Source organism: Melospiza melodia, chromosome 4 (assembly GCF_035770615.1).
Source record: "Melospiza melodia melodia isolate bMelMel2 chromosome 4, bMelMel2.pri, whole genome shotgun sequence".
Lineage (NCBI taxonomy): Eukaryota > Metazoa > Chordata > Aves > Passeriformes > Passerellidae > Melospiza > Melospiza melodia.
In genome coordinates, this window is record NC_086197.1 from 65074857 (window position 1) to 65095687 (window position 20831).

Below are 20831 nucleotides of genomic sequence, written 5' to 3' on the forward strand. Positions count from 1 at the left end.
AAGAAGTGTTATTACTGTGCTACCAAAATAGGACTAATCTGATGGACAGAGCACCAAGTGCAAAGTGGAAAATCTAGCTTGACTTTAAAGTTTGCCCTCTGGTGCTGTGTAACTTGGTACAAGTAATTTCCTTTTGCTAGGCTCTCCATTTTTTTGGTTTGTAAAATCACTGCGATGAACCTTTCCTTCCTCTGAAGAAGAAAAGGTCATTATGGTTAAAAAGAGGTCCACTTCCACTAAGCTCAACTACTATTCTCCTGTGTACATTTACAGGTACACTTTTTTCCCTGCAATCTAAATGTGCTAATCTCTTATTAGCACATTTTTAATATGAACCAATGATTTTATCTCCTATTAATAAATGAATAAATGTACAATTAATTCTTATGAGGAATTTCTGTGGAAATAGACACACTTAAATGGTTTTCAAGCCACTTATGTCCGTCCTGCAATTTCTGTTGCTGTGGTATTGATATCCCCAACCATCTGCACAAGCACTGAGTAAACAGGGTTGCCTTACTGAGGTAACATCTATGAGGTAGCTCGTTGGTCCTGTAATGATGGCAGGTTCACTCCAGCTGACATTAATACTGTGAGGAGATGTAGCTAAAACAGTCACATTTTCTGGAGGACCATCTGGAGCTGTAGGAAAAAAAAAGTATATGTGAATGAATCATGGCCAACAAAGTGCGCAAAAAATAACCCAGTATAATTTTAAAGGCCAGTAGAGGTTTGAAAATAAAACTTTATCTCACGATTAAGATTACACACTGCTTAAATAACTATAATTTTTCTCTTTTTTTTCATATGTAAGTCACACCATGTGATTTAGAAATACATCTTTCGTTATAACCACTACAATTTTTCTAGAGTATAGACTGCCTACGACTTCATTTCAAATTGAGATTATGGGGTTATTTAAATACAAGTTCTTTATAAGTATTTCACATGACACAAACATAATATATGCAAATATTTATGCAAATAGTCAAGTATAATATATTTGTTTATGTCAAATGAATCATTCCAAGAACAAGAAATTGTGAAAAGACATCAAATTCTGAATGCTAGAAAAAATTTCCAGTAGTATCAGAAAGTAGAAGCAGAAATAATTTTCTGCATTTCCTTTCAATTTATTCTTAGCATATTGAGAAAATACAGAAAACCCAAACAAAAGAAGTGGTAAGAATTGCAAGTGGGCAAGAATGCTCACATTAAGAAATGAGATTTCCCTAAAATTTCCAATTGTTGAGGTGATATGTGAATTAACCTAGTTATTTCTTATTCATGAACAAGAAAATTATAAAATCATAATAACAACTCAGCAATTCTCAGAAAATTGTATTATTTTTCCATAATAACCATTTAAATTTCAGGGAAATTAAATTTGGAATAGAATGACAACAGATTTGTAGATAATCACAGAACTTGGCTCCAGGGTGCCTTGCTTTTGGATGCACAACAAAAAAAGGACAACTGTGGAAAGTATCACTGAGCAGCCTGGTAAAAAACAAAAAAGTATTTGTGCGTATTTCCACAACTTGCCTTCATTGTGCCTTCTTTTCAATCTACCACAAAAATATCCATATCAGTCAACAGTATATTATAAAAAATTACTAAAGTGATCATAGCTATGCTAATCAGAAGATGCAGCCTCTTTTCTCAAACAAGATTAACACATAAATATGTAGTTTTCCACTATTTAATCATTAGGTAAGAGGGCTAAATGAGGAAAAATGGAGGATGTAAGAAGCTACTTAGTTCTTCAGGAAGAACAGGTTAGGAAAAAGAAAAGAACATGGAAAGAAGTACGTAGCTGTTGCAGTTATGTGTGAAAGATTAATGAGGAAAATAATAAAATTTTGCACTATGAAGGTGAAAATTTGGCACCATCGTTGCAGAATAAAAGAGAAATATTTGGGATTAGGTAAGGTACTAAAATGAATTTGGGATGTTGGATACAGGAATTAGATTCCCGTGCAGGGATTAGCAGGAATATACAAGACTTTATAGGCAGGATCAAATTCAACCATTGGAAGCAGTCCCCAAAAATACTGAAGAGCATGGAACAAATGAATGGAGTGTAACTGAATGAACTGTGAGTGCACATGGGGGGTGGCAAAAGAGGAGAGTGCTCAGAGCAGGCTGGCTGTCAAGTGGAGAGCTGCAAAAAATAAAACAAAATACAAGGGAAAGCATTGTCCCTGAAAATTAGAATAAGCACAAATTCTATTTTTCAGGTAATGCATGTCAGGCTTGTTACCAAACACCCTTTCAGTGGAAACAATGCTTCTAGTAACTATGGCAATGATATTTATCAGCTTTATTGCAAAAGGAAATTTCTGAAAAACAGTATAAAACTATATATATACATATATGTACAGCTTCTTGGGCCTTAGTTTTCATACAAACCAAGTTTCCAAAGACCATTTTCCATGGTTTTTTATAGAACTAATGGACTCTGCAGTTATGCATTAGATGGTGTGAAATAATTTTAAAGCATAATCTCATCTACAAATTATACAGTCTGCAGTTACTTTTATGGTTAATTTCCATATGCAGTTTATATTTGATGTATTTGTAGATATTTGCAAGAAAATTCTGATTGACTATGCTATATTTAAGTTACTTGTCTAAAGTGCATCTAAATATTAATACATGGTTTATTTTCATTATGCATAGTAAAATATCAGACATTAACCAAATAATACTGAAATGTAGAAATATTTTCTGAAACTACATGTATAACTGGGGAGAAAACCAGAAAATGAAAGGTATCTGACATGTATTATGTCTTACAAAAAACATATTTTTTTAATCTGTGTTTGATTCAGTGGATGACTGCCGCATTCTGATTTAGGTTTGTTTGTGAAATGAATCTGGTCAGTATGAAGCCATGATATCACTACCCCCTTTCTCTTATAAATCACAGCAATTTACTCTGGAGAAATGACCTAGTCTTATTCTCTCATTCCCCCATAATCCAATCGCTTCCTCTCATAAGCACTTTTCTCCTGGTTTTCACAATAATGCATTTTCTGTAACTAATAACCATCATTTCCTGATTATCATGCTTCTATCCTTGCACAGGAATGTGGGTCTTATGGAGGTCAGGGTCATCTTTCCCATCCATCTGTGTCCTGATGCTAAGGCAGCAGTTAAGTGTGTTGGTTTGAAGATAAGTCTGGATAGCCCATCATTTAGCATAATCTTCAAAAATAAGACTGAATACTCCAGTTTTCTAACAGAAATTCATGCTTGCCAGTTTGGTTAGGATCAGCTCCTTTTTTTCCCTTTCCCAGCAAAAATAAAGTGTGTGCTTCAGTTATTTAATTTTTAATCATCTAGGTTCTTTTTATGTAGTTTTGATCAGTTATATTTTATATTAGCCCATAATTATTTTCAAATGTTTACTTTTGAGGAAATGTAACAAAGAGAAACACATTCTCCCAGGCAAAGCTTTCCAGAAGAAAGAACACATAACAAGACATGAAATCTCGTTGCTTTCCATCACACAGAAACATTTCTTTAATGGTACCAAGCAACTGGGTATCAGCAGGGACTGGGAAAGAAGACTCTGAAAAGAGAAGCATAACCCTCTGCCCCATGCTTGTATGCCCTGGCCTTCATGGGACATTGGAACGTCTGGGATTTTCCTTTGTACCTCAGTGTATCCTGGCATTAGGGGCCTTGGCAGTTTACCAAAAACATTGTATTGTGTAACTGTATGAGATCCAAAATGAGGTCAGTGATCTCACTGTCATTCATTTTCCATCTAACACTGACCCTCCACGATTATTTTTCTCTTAGAAAACCTAAGTTCAGCCAATCTTGTTCTCCTCATAAAAGTGAAACTTGGGGTAAGTGTAGGGGTGAAGGAACAAAGTTTCCTTAGCTATGGAAAACATTTCTTGCCCTTTCCCTTACTGTGATACAACACTGTGATCTTCTGTGCTTGTAACTATATAAATCTAAGTTATGATGGAAATATTTAATCTTATATAATAGATTTGGCTCTTGGGCAATCAATCAGCTAAGTAATAATGGTGCCATCACACTGCTTTATGAGACAGTAACACAATTCCTGTGAGAGTAATCTGCAGGATGGAAGGCTGAATAGTTTATCTGTGTGATGTGAGAACTGGGCTGCATGAACAATCCACAGTATTTTCACAGAGTAACTCTATGACCACTCTCAGTACAGAACACTGACATTACTTTTTGTTTGAGACTTGCAAATAAGTTAGAGAATCTTGAAAATAATTCCTATAGCCTTAAATTATTCTTCATAATGAATAACTGAAAAAAACAGCTAAGATCCTCACCTTACACCCTGGATAGTCAGAATTATTAGGTATTTCTGCTTTAGCACAACAATCAAATCCTCAGAACTTGTAAAAAACATTTAGGAATTATTTTATGTAATTTCTGCTGCTCTTCAGGTTTCTTCTCTTTATATTCTGGGAAATGAGTCTAACAGATTTCACCTTGTATGCTCCTCCTGAATATGATAATAAATAACCTTCTGAATGTGATAGGTGAATATTTTCTTTAGGCTTGAGAGAAACACACATTTCTGAGAACCCAATTAATTATGAAGAAAAAAATCCTTTAACTATTATTTCACAACAAAAGTAACTTTACCTTTGGTAGAAACAATGTCTTACAGAGGCACTTCTTGAAAATCAAGTGAAACAGTGCCTAACTTCTGCCCTCAAATGTGCAAACACAAATCCCATTGATTTTATGGGCTAAGTACTCAGGGTATTTTACATAGCAGCTAAGCACTCTTAAGCCCTAACAGACCAAGTATATTGGCTGTGTATCAGCAGGCTAATCCAGAGGATGCTTGGCCCTGTTCATGAGGGAAAGGAGAGGGAGATCAACACCTGTTTTCTGTTACAAGGCTGCCCAGAGTGCCGATTCTGCTTGGTGCATTCTGAATTGCTCTTTCCTGCTATAGGCTGTAGCCTTTGCAAAAGAAAGAGCAGAACTGAAGAGATTTTTAACAGCAATTCTAAAAACTAGGCTTTGAGAAGTATGGGGTGCCCAGAAACCTGCCCTTGCTAAAGATCAGCCAGTGCTCATGGAGGCTCCTAGCACCGCCTGAAGCACGACAGAGCTGCCAGCTGGCTACCCAGATGTGTCATGTCACCTTTGTCTTCATTTTCCTCCTCAGCTGATTGCCATTACCCCAGAAAATGACCAGTGCCCGGACATGACGTTTGGAATAGTGCCACGCTGCCTTGACTCCACAGCGGCGTGTTTTATAGGCAGCTTATCTCCTGATGTGTCACCAGCCTAACTCCCAGGAAATTCATTGCTGCCTACTTCCATCACCACAGATACAGGCCAGCAGCCCCAGACACTGGGCTGGAAGAACTTTCATACTTTCATACTTTCCACCCCACCACTTGTAAACCATCTAATAGAACACACAGAGGACCTGCTGCTGAGAATAGCACTGAATTGGAATGGAAAGGGCTCATGCAGTCTGTTGAGATGGTTATACTTTGATCTACCATCCTCTCAGTGGGGCTGGATAGGAAAGTAGCTCTCTCTTAAACCAAATCATCACTCTCTGAAGAGGAAATCATAAAAAGCATCCTAACTGTATGCAGTTATATGTGTTTTCATTATCTGCTTCCCCTTCCAGTTTAAATCCCTAATTTTTTTTTAACTCTACAACAATTTTTTAAAAGTATTTGCATACATCAGCAGCTGAGTTCTATCATTTTAATAGTAAGAAATCTCCCCAAACCTGCTGGCTCAAGAGTTGCTCAAGTTGTGGAGAACTTCTGTTTTATATTTTCTGCTCCATTTGAGTTTGTTGGGTTTTTCTTTCCCTTAATTTAAAATGTTGCACTGATTTACAGGCAGAGCTTCCCCATGAGATGCCAGACAAAGAGAGTATGTGCACATGAGAAGGACTCTGCAGCTGATTCCAGCACTTCTCAATCCAAAGGACTACTTCTGAGCTTTATAAAAAATCAGGCTTTTATAATGTTTACTATCACAGTGTCCATACATCACATGATTATAAAAACCTGAGTGGGACAAGGCAAATATCTGGACCACTGAGACCACTGAGTAGTCCTTGGTACACAGCTCTTTAAGTACCTGGTAGCTATATTATTATTATTAATAATAATAATAATAATAATAATAATAATAATAATAATAATAATAATAATAATAATAATATTATTATTATTATTATTATTATTATTATTATTATTATTATTATTATTATTATTATTATTATTATTATTATTACTATTATTACTATTATTTTGAAAGGGGAAATTACTAAAAGAGCTCTGATTGAGTCAGGCTATCAATGGTGATTCTCAGTTGTTCTACAGAGGCCAGATCTCAGGTATTCTCTGTCCTAGGATGGCTGCAAACTGGTAGGGAAGATGATATATTCCCATGACAACTGCCTAAATAATTTATGTTTCATGTCCCCTTCTCTCAAATATTTTGTGATGACTTATTTATGACAACTACCTCTTCTCTTACTTGGAAATTTAAGTCTTCAGCTGAGGCATGAGAGTTCTAATATATGTCAAGGCAATCCTGTACATGTTTCATGGCTACTCTGATTAGTAAACTCTGTAGGCGGATATGGTTTTAGAAAGAAATCTTAATCCCTCAGAAACTATTGCTTAAATTCCACTGCCAAAAACACACAACAGCATTTCAGGAAAGTTTTACAACTTAATGAACAGACTTTTAGTCAAAGAATTTAAAGAATACTTTTCTTCATTGGCACACCCCGCAAGTGAAATTGTACTGAAAAATGGCCTAGCAACTCATACCAGCAAAAATTCAGACTTACCAAATCTACACATGTAGTACAGCTGAGGATTGAAATACTGTTGGATAAGCAGTAAATATAAAAGAGTACACAAAATACATTGAAATACCAGTCAGTATTAGGTATGTATACCTACCACACAATTTATATTTTATATATATATATATATGTATATATATATATAGTAGGTCAAGAGTTGCTATAAATCCTTATTGACTTCACCAGCATTGTAGGTCTATGAAGAAATGATTTCTACAAGATTTCTTGTTATTTAAATGAACATCACATTGTTATAGCATTATGAGACATGGCAGACATCCTTACTTACAGCCAGGAAGGGTTTGAGTTGAAATCCAAGGTGAAGAACTGCCATAACCAACATTTGTACTGGCAGCAACAGCAAATCTGTACCATCTGTATTTTTTCAGTTCATACACTGTGTCTTCTATCCAGTCATCCATGACATTTTCATATAAATACTGATGCATCTCATATTCAATACATTCCATAGCCTCCCAGTCGCTGCAGTGGATGGATTGTAGCTGTGTGGTAATCTTGTAGTTTTGAAAGTAGCCAAGGATAGATTTTGGTGATCTCCAATGCAAGGTCACACTTGTTGATTGCACATTGGAAAATACAATATCTCTGGGTGCACTAGGAACTATAGATTAAAACACTTGTAAGAGACCTTAATTTGAATCAAAAGTGATTGCAACTATATGATTTTATCCACTGTTGAAAACATATTTTAATATGCATATCTAAAGATCAAGATTCAAATTAATATGTTTAATAAGCAATACTTCCAATGGTATAAATCACAGTGTACATATTTAGGTAGCATATTTTAACTATAGCTTTTGAAATAAAGAAAAAAACTCTTGCAGGCATGGGATGTCGGACCAGTTTAGAGAGACGTTACATTTCTATTTCTACTTTTGGGGCACTGTCTCAACTAATGGAGGGAATATTACACAAAGTTATTTTTCTATGCTAAAACCCATAGCATGTTTTACTGTGGGTTCTAACTGAGGTTCTTCAGCCCTCATTTAGAAATACTCATGTATCTCCTTCTCTCTTGCTAATATGTGAAATCCTCACACAACACATCAATGTAAGTTTTGTAAATCTCCTGTTTCACCTTCTGAATGAAAAGTGTCAACACATGTTTATCTGGCATTATAGAAGTGCTTTACAAGAAAATTAAGAGAAAGAGCTGAATAAAAGATAAAATAAGCTTCCCACAAACTTTGCTTCCACTTATTTGTATGAAGTTATATTCAGATCCATGCGACAGAAGCGGTGCAGATATGTACATACATATACATGTACACGCATTTACCCTGTGTATATCGAGTCAGCAGCGTACTCCCAGATTTCACAGACCAGTTGAACATATGGTTTTGTGCTGTATCACATAGTCATAGAGAAAGCTAATATTATCTCTAAGACTCTGTAAGATAATACTAATACTCTCTATGGCAAAAAACTGTGCAGAAAAATCAGCTCAGAAATCATTGTGTGCACATAGCTTTAAAGAGTGCTTTAGAGTCTTTGGGGGAAGAGGTATCACTGGTAAAAGAAAAACACATGATACATCCTCAAACTGAAACTGAAGAAATCCCAAGGCTTACATAAAGAGGAAAAGGATCCCAGACCAATGTTACTGGGGAAGAGAAAACACTCCTTTTTCTTTTCTTTCAGCCCTATGGGAATATCTGATGTTTGATTTTGTCTGCAACAATTTGTTTATTAAAATTATCACAATATAATAAGATAAAACTTCTCCACTAAATATGGATATTTAACAAGAAATATAAATTCTGAATCAGACAAAGATGTGTTGATGAAAAGGTTGAGAAATTAAAATCCCTTCAAATGAAACCAAAACAGGTGGAGTATGCAGGAGAGGGAGTAGGCAGAGAACCATAGGCCATCTCTTGTTCTTCCACTGAGCTCTCATGCACAAGTACCCAGCAGCACCCCAACATGCAACAGCCCCATAGGCCCCCATCTCGCTACACACTAACCAGACACAGAACAAAACTATATTAAAAACTATATTAAAAAAATCTTTGCTAAAGACAACTTCCATCATTATACTCCATGCTATCAAAATTAAAGTTGTTTTTCTCTGCTGCTATTAGCATGAAGATAAGTACAGAAAGTAGAAAAAATATCAAAACATGCAGTACCATTCTTGCTTGCTCAGATTTGGGGATGTAATACTTAATTTACCCCCTTTCAAAAAATAACTGCAATATTGTCATAGAAACTATATAAGCTGTATTAGCTATTTTTGTAAATTACAAGAAATGTCCTAGTTTGACTACTACTTTATGGAAAAAAAGGCAGAGAAATACTACATGGTTAGTAGAAAATACCTGTATTTTTCTTCCATAAATCTTCTAATTTTTGTTGTAATGTATGCTGTTAAGATACTGCAAAAATTTGACTTCTTATACACTCAAATATGATAATGATAAAATGTGGGATATAATAGAAAACTACTCTTAGACTATATTCCAGTACAGATACTAGGGTTTGTCATAAAGCAGATAGTAACTGGTTAGTTGCTGGGTGTTAGTAGGAAGGTGGAAATATATACTTTCACTTGCTGAAATGTGCATCTGGTTAAGCCCTGGCTGGCACAACTGCAGTCTCTGCACCTAAACCAAGGCAGGTTAAAGAGGCTGGTCACAGACAAAGGAAGAGCAATGCCCACGATCTAGACACCATGGTGGCCTTTACTTCTTAAGGAGAGTACCTGGTTCCCTTACTTTCAACATGCATGATGACATCAAAAATAACCAAGTGTTAGCAATTTTGCAGTAAAGAAGGAAAAGATGTTTGGCTTTCACAGAACTAGAAGTTGTATCAGGCAAAATGGTGGTGGCTTTGATTTGTGGACTCTCTGGCAGACTAACAAAATTCTAATAAATCCAGCTTCTATGAGTATTTGGAAAACTCTTGTATTTGGAAAAGAGACAAACTCACTGAAAGTGGGGGAAGAATGAACGGTGGAGAAATGATGTTTCTCTTTCTATCTGCCCTTTTTCCAACTGACTGCTGAGGATGCCCATACATAATATCTTCACAAGGCTGAGGGTAACACCTGGGATCATCCCAGTAACACTACATGAAAACAACCATTTTAAAAGATAAACTTGCAGGTATCCTGATAGCAGACAATCAGACAAGCATTTCTTCTTCCACACAAAAGCTTGGATAACTATTTTCTGTTGTCTTTTTTCCACTTTATGGAGACCTATATAAACAAAATACTTGTAACCTAAAAATCAAGAGTCAGTGGCAGAATTCACAGTAAAATTTTCTCTCTCGTTCCCTAGACAGACCTTTAAAATGGAATCAGAGCCTTAAATGTTAGTCAGTTTAAAATCAAGCTAATTTTGTCTCCTTCCTTACCTAGGCAAATCAAACATAAACGTAATCACTCATTGGAACAAATGAAAAGATGTGACCTGAAACTGGAGCAGATCAAAGACGTTTGGTCCTAGGGCCCCAGTGAAGAGCAGTGACACCCAGTGGCACAGTGTCTCTTGAACTTGGTGATTGTGTTCAGAGACAATTTCAAGACAGCTATGCTATTGGGTTACAGATATAAAGAGGATTACAATTACTCTAGCACGGAGAATCAGATTTCCATTCCTCAAGAATGACTAAAATTCCCCTAACTTTTTCTCTCCACAGATGGTACTGATTTGAACAAACCATTCCATGCTTCCTAGAGTAATCATGCAGCTTGTCTAAATTTTCTAAACATGACTTAACTATGATGAAGTGATCACTGTTCACACTAAATATTATGGAAGCCAGAAACTGCATATTTTTCAAATATTATTTCAGGTTACATTGGAGCTGTATAAAGACTTATTATCGATTCTTATACACTGACAATTTGATATGTACCTCACGGGAATTGTATTATTAATCCAAATTTCCAGAAAGGTGCACTGAAAGAAAGGGCATGAGAAAGGTTATGATTGTGGTATTGTAAGAAACTAATTGCTGAGGACTGTTCTCTGATTGGCTAGTGGAAATTCTCATCCTAATTCCAAGTTTAAATTTCCCAAGAATCATACATAGGATCCCTTAAGTCTCATCACATATCTCACAGTCTTTCCCTATTGTATTATGTTTACTATAATTCAGCTATCTCTGGGAGTAGGGAGTTTTTCTAAGTCTGAAATATTTGGTGCAATGTACTCCACCTAATTTTCCCTTTAATATCTTCTAATTCAGCTTTTGAAAGCCAGCCAGGGAGCTGGCAGAGAGGCTAACCATGAAATGCTGGTGAATACAGTTTCTGGAATGGAAGAGGAATGAGGTATTTTCAGATTCATCTCCCATTGTTCATATGATGCCTAAATTTCAATGCAAAGTCAATGAAATCAGATCCGCATGGGATATTAAGCTCCTAAAACCTATTTACATGCCTGAACTCTCACTGAAGTTGACAGAAAGTTAAATACCTAAATAGAAGTTAGTTTGGCAGATCTCACCCCTATGCTTGTCTGGCTACAATTCTAATCAGTCCTTCCAAAGCTGGTGGACTGCTCTGGAGTAAGTTTTTATTTCATAACATAAATATAAGGAAATTCTTGGTAGAAAAAGCACGGTGGAAAGACTTGTATCAAGTCAAAATTGGCCAGCAGAACTGGTTTAAACTAACAAAAAACACGTGGTAGAAAACACCTTATTCACAATGCAAAGATAACCTGAGGGCAGCAAAGGACACGTACACAAATCTACTGAGAAAAGAGAGGTTATGGCGTTCTGTGGAGACATTTGTAGAAAGCAACAACTACAGCTGCACAGGCCATGAACAGAAGAAGTAATATGATATTGCATAGTTCCTAACAAAGTTAATAAAAAAAAGCCTGCCTACAGAACAGCTGCTTGTAGCTGGAGTTTGGATTAAAAGGACTGCGGCAGCCTAGAAGTCTGTTGGGCGGTATTAAGAGCGTCAATAGGAGGAAAGTGAAGAACAAAGTAGAACCGACAGCAGTGGGCACACAGCAAAAAAAAAAGTCTTCAGAAAATAGAAATAACTGAAAAGAAATGAAATATTCTTACTGACTATCTCTATTAAATTTTGAAAGCTTAGTTACACAAATGAGTTCCATGGGTTAAGCTGATAACCGTGATCATACTAAATACTAATTGAGTATAGAATGCTAACTTCAGGAGTAGTCATCATGATACAAAGTCCTGCTCAGTATGAATAAGTACATCATTAATAGGACTCAAATTATTTTGCTAACATAAAAATGTAAAAAACTGTATACTATTTTTCCCATGACTTAGGACTGACATTATCAGACATGCTTTAAAGGAAATTGCACAGTTGAGAGCACATCTTAAAAGAGCCTCTATGGACCATGTTTTTCAGTCCTTAGCACATTAGAAAACTCAGTGTCCAACCGTGGGATGTAAGTACTGAAAAATAAAATCATGCAAATATAGAGAGAAATGCACTACTTTAAGCTAAAAAGAGTAGTGAAAATCTACCTGTACTCAAGTCTTAAATGTTCAGCTTTCCATTAAACTAAAACATTGTCTGCTATTCAGTAAACATTTGTATTTGACCTGTAGATGGTATACACGTCAGCTTTGTACATATATGTCACCACCATTTCTTATATAGTAATGCAGAGTTGACCTAGTCCCTACAAAAAAATACAGAAATTCCATTATCCTATGCTATATGAATAATCTAATTTATCAACCTTCTTATAAAAATCACACCGGTACAATTTCATTGGCAGCAACCAAGTGATACTGCATTTTTCTAGCGAAGATTTCCCATCAGCCTCAAAGCCATCAACTTAAATTTGGACCAGACAACTAATCATAAGATGTAAAGAAGTCCAAATGTCATAAAGAAAATTACATCTGGGAAAAAAATTAGTCATCTTGGAAAGAAATGTTTCAAAGAATTCACTCTGAAATTTTTGGATGATTTTACTTTAATACAATTTCAAAATGTGAATTTGCAGGAGGGATTGAACACGTGAAACACACTGCCCTTTTCTGCATCAGTGACAGGGGACACTGAAGCTCTGCCATTTCCAACACAGTGGCTCTTCAGCAGGCTGATTCCTCAGGATAACCAGGGCAAACCATCTGCACTGCACATCCTACTTGCAGCCCTAAGAACCTCTTGAGGGCATGGGTTTAAATATTCTTCCAGTGCATCATGGTCATCTGTCATTTTCTTCACTACTTAATGAGGAAAATCATGTAACTCCAGTTCAGAGCTGTCATGAACTGCCAAATCCTGAGAAAAGGATTTACGGTGAAGGAGACAGCATTTCCTTGGATGTGAAGAAGGCTTTAAGCTCTTGCTATGCTTTGTGCTTCTCAAAGGTCTTGATTAAAAAAGCCCACACTTTCCAGTGGGAACCTGCATACTGGACATACAAATCCAGAACCTTTTGAGTGCAGAGTGTAAAGACATTTTGTGCACATGTAACAAAAGATGATGTTAATTTGCCACCCCCAGACCAAAAGACCTGAGAAAGTTTCCCATCACCAGTTCCTTTAGGCACTGCTCTTCTTTATTCAGAAGGCATACTTCTGTGTAAAGCTACAAGTTAACGGCCTGGAAAATGAAGCCCAGTTTAAATGAAAAAATGCTTCTTGGGCAAATTTCTAGCCATATTTCTTTTAAATGCAAGTCATCATGAATGCATCTCTGTTTAGCAGAAAACAAATGGTAAGGACTGTCACCAGAGTACAGTGGGGGCCTCAACCTCTTCTTAGACTGTGCTCAGGTATAATATCAGGTATGACTAGCAGTAAGGGGGAGAAGTGGGGAAATTACTCTCTGTGTCTTAGTACTGCAATCAATAGGATTAATATTCTCAGAAAACAGTGAAAAGTCGATAAAGTAAAATCTAAATGAAAAAAATTTAAAGCAGAAGGAGGTTTCTTTTCAAGCTTTGCATACCTCAAGTGTTTTTTTAATTGTTCTGTTTTTATTGTAAACTGAATGACACTTATCCCAGATTTGTGAGTTGCCCAGATTTGTGAGTTAACTGAATATTCACAGCTTTAGTGTGCCTTTTGGAGAAGATTCCTACTGTTTAATGGCTGTATCTTGCTTCTAAATATTCTTTCAACCTTAATGAAATTTCATTTTAGTAAGTGCATTATCTTGAAAATAATCCAAGGATATATATTCAGTCATAAAATCCTAACTCATTTATGCATGTGTATGTATAGTATATTATCTTTGATATCCCTTATAATGTATTTAATCACAAACTAATACTTTCACTACAAAGCTGACAGCTTTTATGACATACTGCAACCTGACAAAGGTGGTTTGCCATGACAATGGAGCTAGATTAGACAAAAAACACTATTAATCTCCTCATAAATTTAAGTTTTATGATTGATGTTTAATTGTACCCAGGTATGAACAAATTTACCTCAAAAAAGGCAAACAATCTTGCCAAGAATTTAAAGGTCAAATGCTATGCAGTGAGACACTGAGCCAAATTCGATTTCACTTTATGTCAGAAATAGATGCATTGTCAGTGACTCAGTGCTGGCTACATATTCTGTGACTAATCTTAGACCACCATAAATAAGAAGCTGACAACAGCTATAAAACTGTTTCCATTCCCATCCATGAATCTCCAATTCCTAGTATCCAGTCACTACAAAACAATTCATGCAAACACACAGCTAAAGAAATGTCCTAATAATAACTAGTTTGTTGTAAATATGACTAAGCAACAACGAAGCAAGAAAGGGTCAGTGCAGAGCTTGTGGCAAAAAGCACATGTGTTGTAGTATAAATCCTTCACTCAGGAAAGCTCCTAGTGATAAGACACATGAAACAAATGCTACAAAATAAAGAGTGTAATAAAGTGGGGTTTTTTTCTCCTTGCTAGCACAACTCCTTATAACATGGACCATAGGACACTACCAGTCTTAATCCATAGCTTTCTCAGTCTTTCCTCAAAGACTAATTAATATCCACTCCCAAATTTCTCAGAAATCCCAACAATTAACTTTCTCAGGTGTCAGGCTTCTTTAACACCACTAGAAGCCTTTCCCCCATCCTCCAAGATCAGAGGAAGTCTCCTGTTCTCCTCTGTTACCACTGGGTAACATCCCTCCTAGGCAGCTATCTCCAAGTCTGAACTCCATGCCCAGGTTCAGTCTTGCTCTGGCTCTGAGAGTTGGCTCCTCAGCAGCCACTGTGTAAAAGAAAGCTTTGAGTGTTCTGACTGCATTTGTGAAATGTCCAGAAATGCAGGAACGCGTATCTAACATTGAGCACAGCAGCTCAACTCACTACATTATTTCCAGCCAACACCATAAAACGTTGAGTAAGAGTATGCTCATGTCTAATACTTAAACAATGCCTTTGCCTTTTCAAAATTGGATTTTGAGCCCTGCTGATGAACAGAAGTTTCTGAGCAAACCAGAGGACAGATGAACCAGGCATAAGTCTTAAATTGCCAAGGCTCTGGACAGAAGGGGACTATCAGGGATCACAAACTGGCAGCATTTGTAGGGGAACTGTTGACAAGGAAGCCAATTTAGGCAGAAAATTTTCATCAGAAATGTGTATGAATGTGCCACATCATAGTTCAAATAACAGATGTGGCCAGGCTTTAGTGGGATAGACTGTATCATGAGGAGGGGCAGTCATCAAAGTACAACCCTGGCTATTTTCACAATGCCGGCCAAAATATGCCAGCAAGGGGCTCGTCTTCATTTGGAGCTCATCCATTTGATCTGCAACCAAAGCAGCAGTAGTTCAGCTGACAACACAGACGTGGTCTAGATTCATTCAGACATGCACATCCACAAGTCTAATTTTAAGAAATTTGGAAATCAAAGCTCATAATGGGAGACCAAGGCTTTGTGGAGGGATCCAGTGGAGGTGCATGCCACTCAGGAAGTTAGCAACAGGGAATCTAAGAGTAAGGGTAAGTCTGAGCTCCCCCGAGTTCAATGTCTCAGCCAAGCTGCTCCCCTTCATTTGTCATTCTGAACCAAAACCCTGCTCCTGACACAGAGTCTTGTGTTTATTATTTGACAGATCTGAGAAAATTCACTCTTTCTGTTGAAGTATATACAAGTGCTGCAACTCATCTTTAAAGTTATTCAAAAACTTAGTAATAAAGTATTACAAAAGCTAGGTTTGGTTTCTAAGCCTCTGGGGTACAGTAGCGCTCCTCCATCCCACCCCTGTGTTTTCTCGTTACCCAGCTTTTCTGAAATAGAGACCTCCTCAACTCCATTGCATAAATTGATCTCACTTAAGATAACACAAAAAAAAAGAGCTAAATGCAATTTTTTCTCCTGTAATTTAGAAGAAACATGAAATCTTACCTGGATGTTTCTTGCCTAATATAATTTTTTTTTATTTTTATATTTAACAATCACAAAAGAAGAAAAAAATCCCTAGAAATAGTCCCAAGAGTAACAATTATCCCTGACTGGAGGCTGAAACAGGCCTGTGCTTCCTGGATTCAGATTTGAGCTGCTCTCCACTTTCAGTTTAGAAGATAGGTACACAGCTATTCACATGGAACTAATTCTATTTTGCATAGAATATCATCTCCATGTTTCACATGTCAAGTGAAAGCACTGCCAAGATTAGGTAAAGTGTGAAGTGTGTGTGTGGAGAGAAAAAGGAAGACAGACTTTGGGTAACAATTTTTCACTTCAATTCCAGAAAACCTGTCTACATTTTTCTTTGGATTTAGGTCACAATTTTCCTTCTTCCTTTAAAAAATCCTACCCATGATAAGCTATTACAAAGTTTGCTTGTAGAGGCTAAATTCTTCTCAATTTCCTGAATTCTGAACAGCTTTATTGCCATTGAATTCATACCCCTGCAAGTTAGCAAAAGCAAAAAACAAAAATTTCACTCCCAAAAACTTTTTCAGACATAGAGTCTCAAATATGATAAATACTCTAGGAACAAAGCAGATATTATACAGCAACCTAAATGAATAAAGTAACTATTCAAACTCACATAGAAAAAGATGTTCTCGCTGTGCTTTTAAAAATGGCAATTTATTCTCATCCCTAGGTGTGTTCTATAACAGGACAAAGAGGAAGCCCTGTTTCTCTTCATTCCTTATTAGCAAGAAATTTAAACAACAGAATGATTTAACTGCCTGTATTGAAGCAGTTTTTCCATGCCTGCTTGTTTCACAGTCATCATTTAAATTAAACAAAAAAATTACTTGAATAATTATTTACCTTTCTCTGGAAGTGTACTGGCATTGCATATCTGTTCTTCACCCTCACCAGCAGACGTTGCAGCTTTTATTTTAATTTGATAAGTAAGGTTGGAAAGCAGATTTCTGAAAGTATGCAGTGTACCAGAAGATGAAAAATTTGTAGAATTTCCTTCGACTGCTATGATGTAATGTGTAATTATGCCGTTGGCAGAAGCGGGAGGGTCCCACTGCACTAGGATCGATTGCCAACTCGTGGCGATACAGCGAATGTTCTGTACAGCATCTGGCACTTAAAGGACACACAGGCACCAAAGATTAACATGCACATGCAACTAAAACTGTAATCACACAACAGTATCATTAGAGAAGCAGACACAGTGTTCATAGCAAGAGTCAAACACTGCAGTGTCAGACATTAATAAAAAAACACATCGAAAGAACAAAATTATGACTTTGTCCTCGTTAGATGGTTCCTTTCCAACTACTATGAATGTGACTCATGTTAGTACTTGAGAGAGAAGAGGGCATCTATCTAGCTTCTTCCTAGTTGTGGGCTTCAGTTTTGTTTCCTCAACAAAACCTTTGCTCATATTTCCCCCATGTGTTTTTAAACACAGTGTACTATAACATACACAGTATACATACTCTATGTACCTACTCCATATACATAGCAACAGCATCAACAGTAGAAGTTCCTTATTTGTTTTCTTATATATCTGTCAGCCTTATTTCTTTCAGGCCCTTCTGCACTTTTCTCTGTACAGAAGTCACTGGGCAGATTTCAGAGCTTTCATATCAATTCTTTCAACTTATTGTTTCCCATCTATTTGCTGGTTGTAGCAAAAGAATTTTTTTTAAATGCTCATAAAAATTAATGAAGGTAGAAAATCCTACAATCACTTTGAAAACAGACCAATTATTTATGAACAACTGGTTAAAGATAAATAAAGAAAGTAACACAAGAATGGAATGTCAGTGATGAAATGAAACAACTGGTGGATGACCATGGCTTTTGAGGAGGACCACCTTCAGCTGCCTGAGTCCAACAGACAAACTGAAACAACTCAGTGATGGTCCAGATTTCTGACGGTGTTGTAACTCTTTGGTACAATAAACTTCAAAACTCTTCCCCAGAAACTCTTCTTTACTGGTTCTGGAAAGTGTCTTCACTGGAAGCATGATCCTAGCAGACATGTAGTCATCATATGGGATCTTTTTATTTTGGGATCTGCTCCCTTTGCTAACAGTGTAGAGGACCCTGGGAGCCTCCTAACCCATGCTTGTTCCCTGGCACTGACAGCTCTTACAGAGCCTAGGGGTTGCTCTGACCTGCAAAAGGAGTTTTGTTGTGCAAAACTGGTTTTGCACAACAGCCAGTTTCACAAACCCACAGGTTCTCTTTAGTGAATGTTATGTATTTCAATTTAGTGGCTAGCTTCCTTCCTAAAATAAATTCTAAAAAGAAAAAAAAAAAAAAAGAAGTTTAAAAATTTCTATTTGTCTAATATAATTTCCAGTTCATTTGCCAATCTTTTATCCAGCTGCTTTTGATACTGCTAATGTTTCAGTTATTTTCACAGGGATCTGAATTATTGCTTTGATCTGCAAAGACTGATACCTATCTAATTTTCTTCCCTTTATCTGTGTTGCTATTAAAAGATTTATAGTAGCCATGTAAGCCTCTCATTTCAGATGAGGACATTTTTAATTCTACACTTCCGAAATCAGACTTCAAACCTAGTCTACAATAGGAATGTGAATCAGTGCTACACAGGCAAGAGACAATGAGTTAGTATTAGGTTATATTTTCTTTGGAGAGAAGAGGAAGACATTTGTTCAATCATACAAGGAAAACAAATAGAAATGTATTTAAAACTGCCAGAACTACAGCTTATAAAAAGTCATATCCAACCTGATTCCATCGTTGTAAAGTGGACAGCATTACTGAACTGATTGCCATTCCCAAGCTTGGTAAATGCAGAGACACTGATGAAATAGGGGCTGTATGGTTCTAATCCAACAATGTTTGCCTCATGGTTTGAACCTGAAATGTTCTTAAGGAAGGAAATATTATTAGTACACAATTAATCTCTAGAAACATTGTAGCCTTCACCTTGAACCTACTGAAATGAACAGAAAATTTACAGCCATAGTTCTGCGTCTTCCAATCAGAGTAGCTCTCAAACACTGAAAATTATCTCCAGCTTCACATTAACTCCTTTCACCTTCTGCTTCCTTACAGATCTTTGGTGGTTTCTATGAAACTACCCTAAGAATGTGTTCCCAAAGGTATCTGGCTGTAGAATCCACTGTTTCTCTTTCACATGCTCATAGTGGCCTTCAGCCATTATGGAAGAAACTTCCTCCCACAATGGGGAATAACAGCAGACTTCACTGGAGCATTGTCTTTTCCTGCAGCTTTTACAAGTATCTCAGATGAACAGGGCTCACTATATAGTTTCTAAGCTTGAGATGCAATCCTGACCTCAGCTTGCTGCCTTTGCAGTTCACGGAACATTCCTTGAGGCCACCCAATCAATCAGATTTAAGCCTTTTAAAAATTTTGCATATCATAAAATTATAGATTCATAGAATGGTTTGGGTTGGAAGGTGCCTTTAAAGACCATCCAGTTCCAACCCCCATACTGTGAGCAGGGAATCTTCCATAATACTGGGTTACTCAGAGCTTCACCCAGCCTGGCCCTGAACATTTATGTAGTATCTACTTCAGTTACAACTTACTCAGTTCTTATTCTTTGATATTTTTTTAAATGAAGACCTCTTAACAGTTTTTTACTATTTTTTAAGATAGTAAAAATTTTTGGATCTTGAAAGTCCATAGGTACTTAATAGTTAAACAAAGGTAGCCACAAATCAATTAACTTCTGTCATTTTCTAACATCAAGCTTACACTAAAGCACCAAGTAGGAGTAATAAATCTCACTGTCAGTAAAACATTAGAAGCCCAAAGCACGTTAAAACCAAACTATTTTTCCTGTTTAATTTGAAAAATTGAGTTACAGGTACAGTGGGAAGGAAAATAAACTGTCTTAGCAAATAGGAATTTATAGGCACTTCAAAATTCTAGGAGCATAACAGACATTTAAAATATTTTCCATATCTTTTTTTCCCTAAAGCATGAAAAAATACTTTAAAAGATTATACACTCTTAATTATAAACATACCCAAAAAAACAGTTTTTCAGTGTTGTTTTGATAAATCTTAAAATTATATCTCATAATAACACCATTTGACTGAGGACTTGGATCCCATTTTAGCCACACAGAATCTGCGGTGTAGTTGATAATAGTCAAATTCTGGGGTGGAGCTAATGGCACTGCAAAAGACAAATCACAAATACTTCAGGCAAAACAGTACATGCAGGAGAACATGGGCACTTTTGTTAACATTTGTATCTGAACTCAAGCTAACAGTACTTCATTTCTATTTCAATCTTTTGTCTTCCTCTTTGACATGAAACAAATTCCATTAATCCAGAATACATGTTTAGTCAGCAAGGGATCTTCTTGGAGATCTAACAAATCTATTAATCACTTAAACATCCCTGCTGTCAGAACTAAGACATTTCTCAGAAGTCACATTACATATATAACTGGAATGCAATACACTTTACTTCCTCCACCCATATATGGACCACAACTCATCATACATTTATAAGATGTGTAATTTACCATGCAGGGGAGAGGAGGTCCATGTACAGGAGAACTGCATGAATGTGTCAGAAATATTTCCATGTTTTATCATTTTTCAAT

At 36.4% G+C, this 20831-nt stretch overlaps 1 protein-coding gene across 1 annotated transcript in view; it reads right to left on the bottom strand.

Moving 5' to 3' along the window:
* Positions 1–20831, bottom strand: part of PTPRQ (protein tyrosine phosphatase receptor type Q) — a 124436-nt gene that overhangs the window by 40890 nt on the left and 62715 nt on the right. Inside the window, exons 40-44 of the mRNA XM_063154975.1 lie at positions 20244–20395; positions 18971–19112; positions 17078–17347; positions 7149–7481; positions 521–642 (exon numbers count right to left, since the gene is read on the bottom strand). Of these exons, the coding sequence (XP_063011045.1) occupies positions 521–642; positions 7149–7481; positions 17078–17347; positions 18971–19112; positions 20244–20395 (1019 nt within the window). The remainder of the gene's footprint in view (positions 1–520; positions 643–7148; positions 7482–17077; positions 17348–18970; positions 19113–20243; positions 20396–20831) is intronic.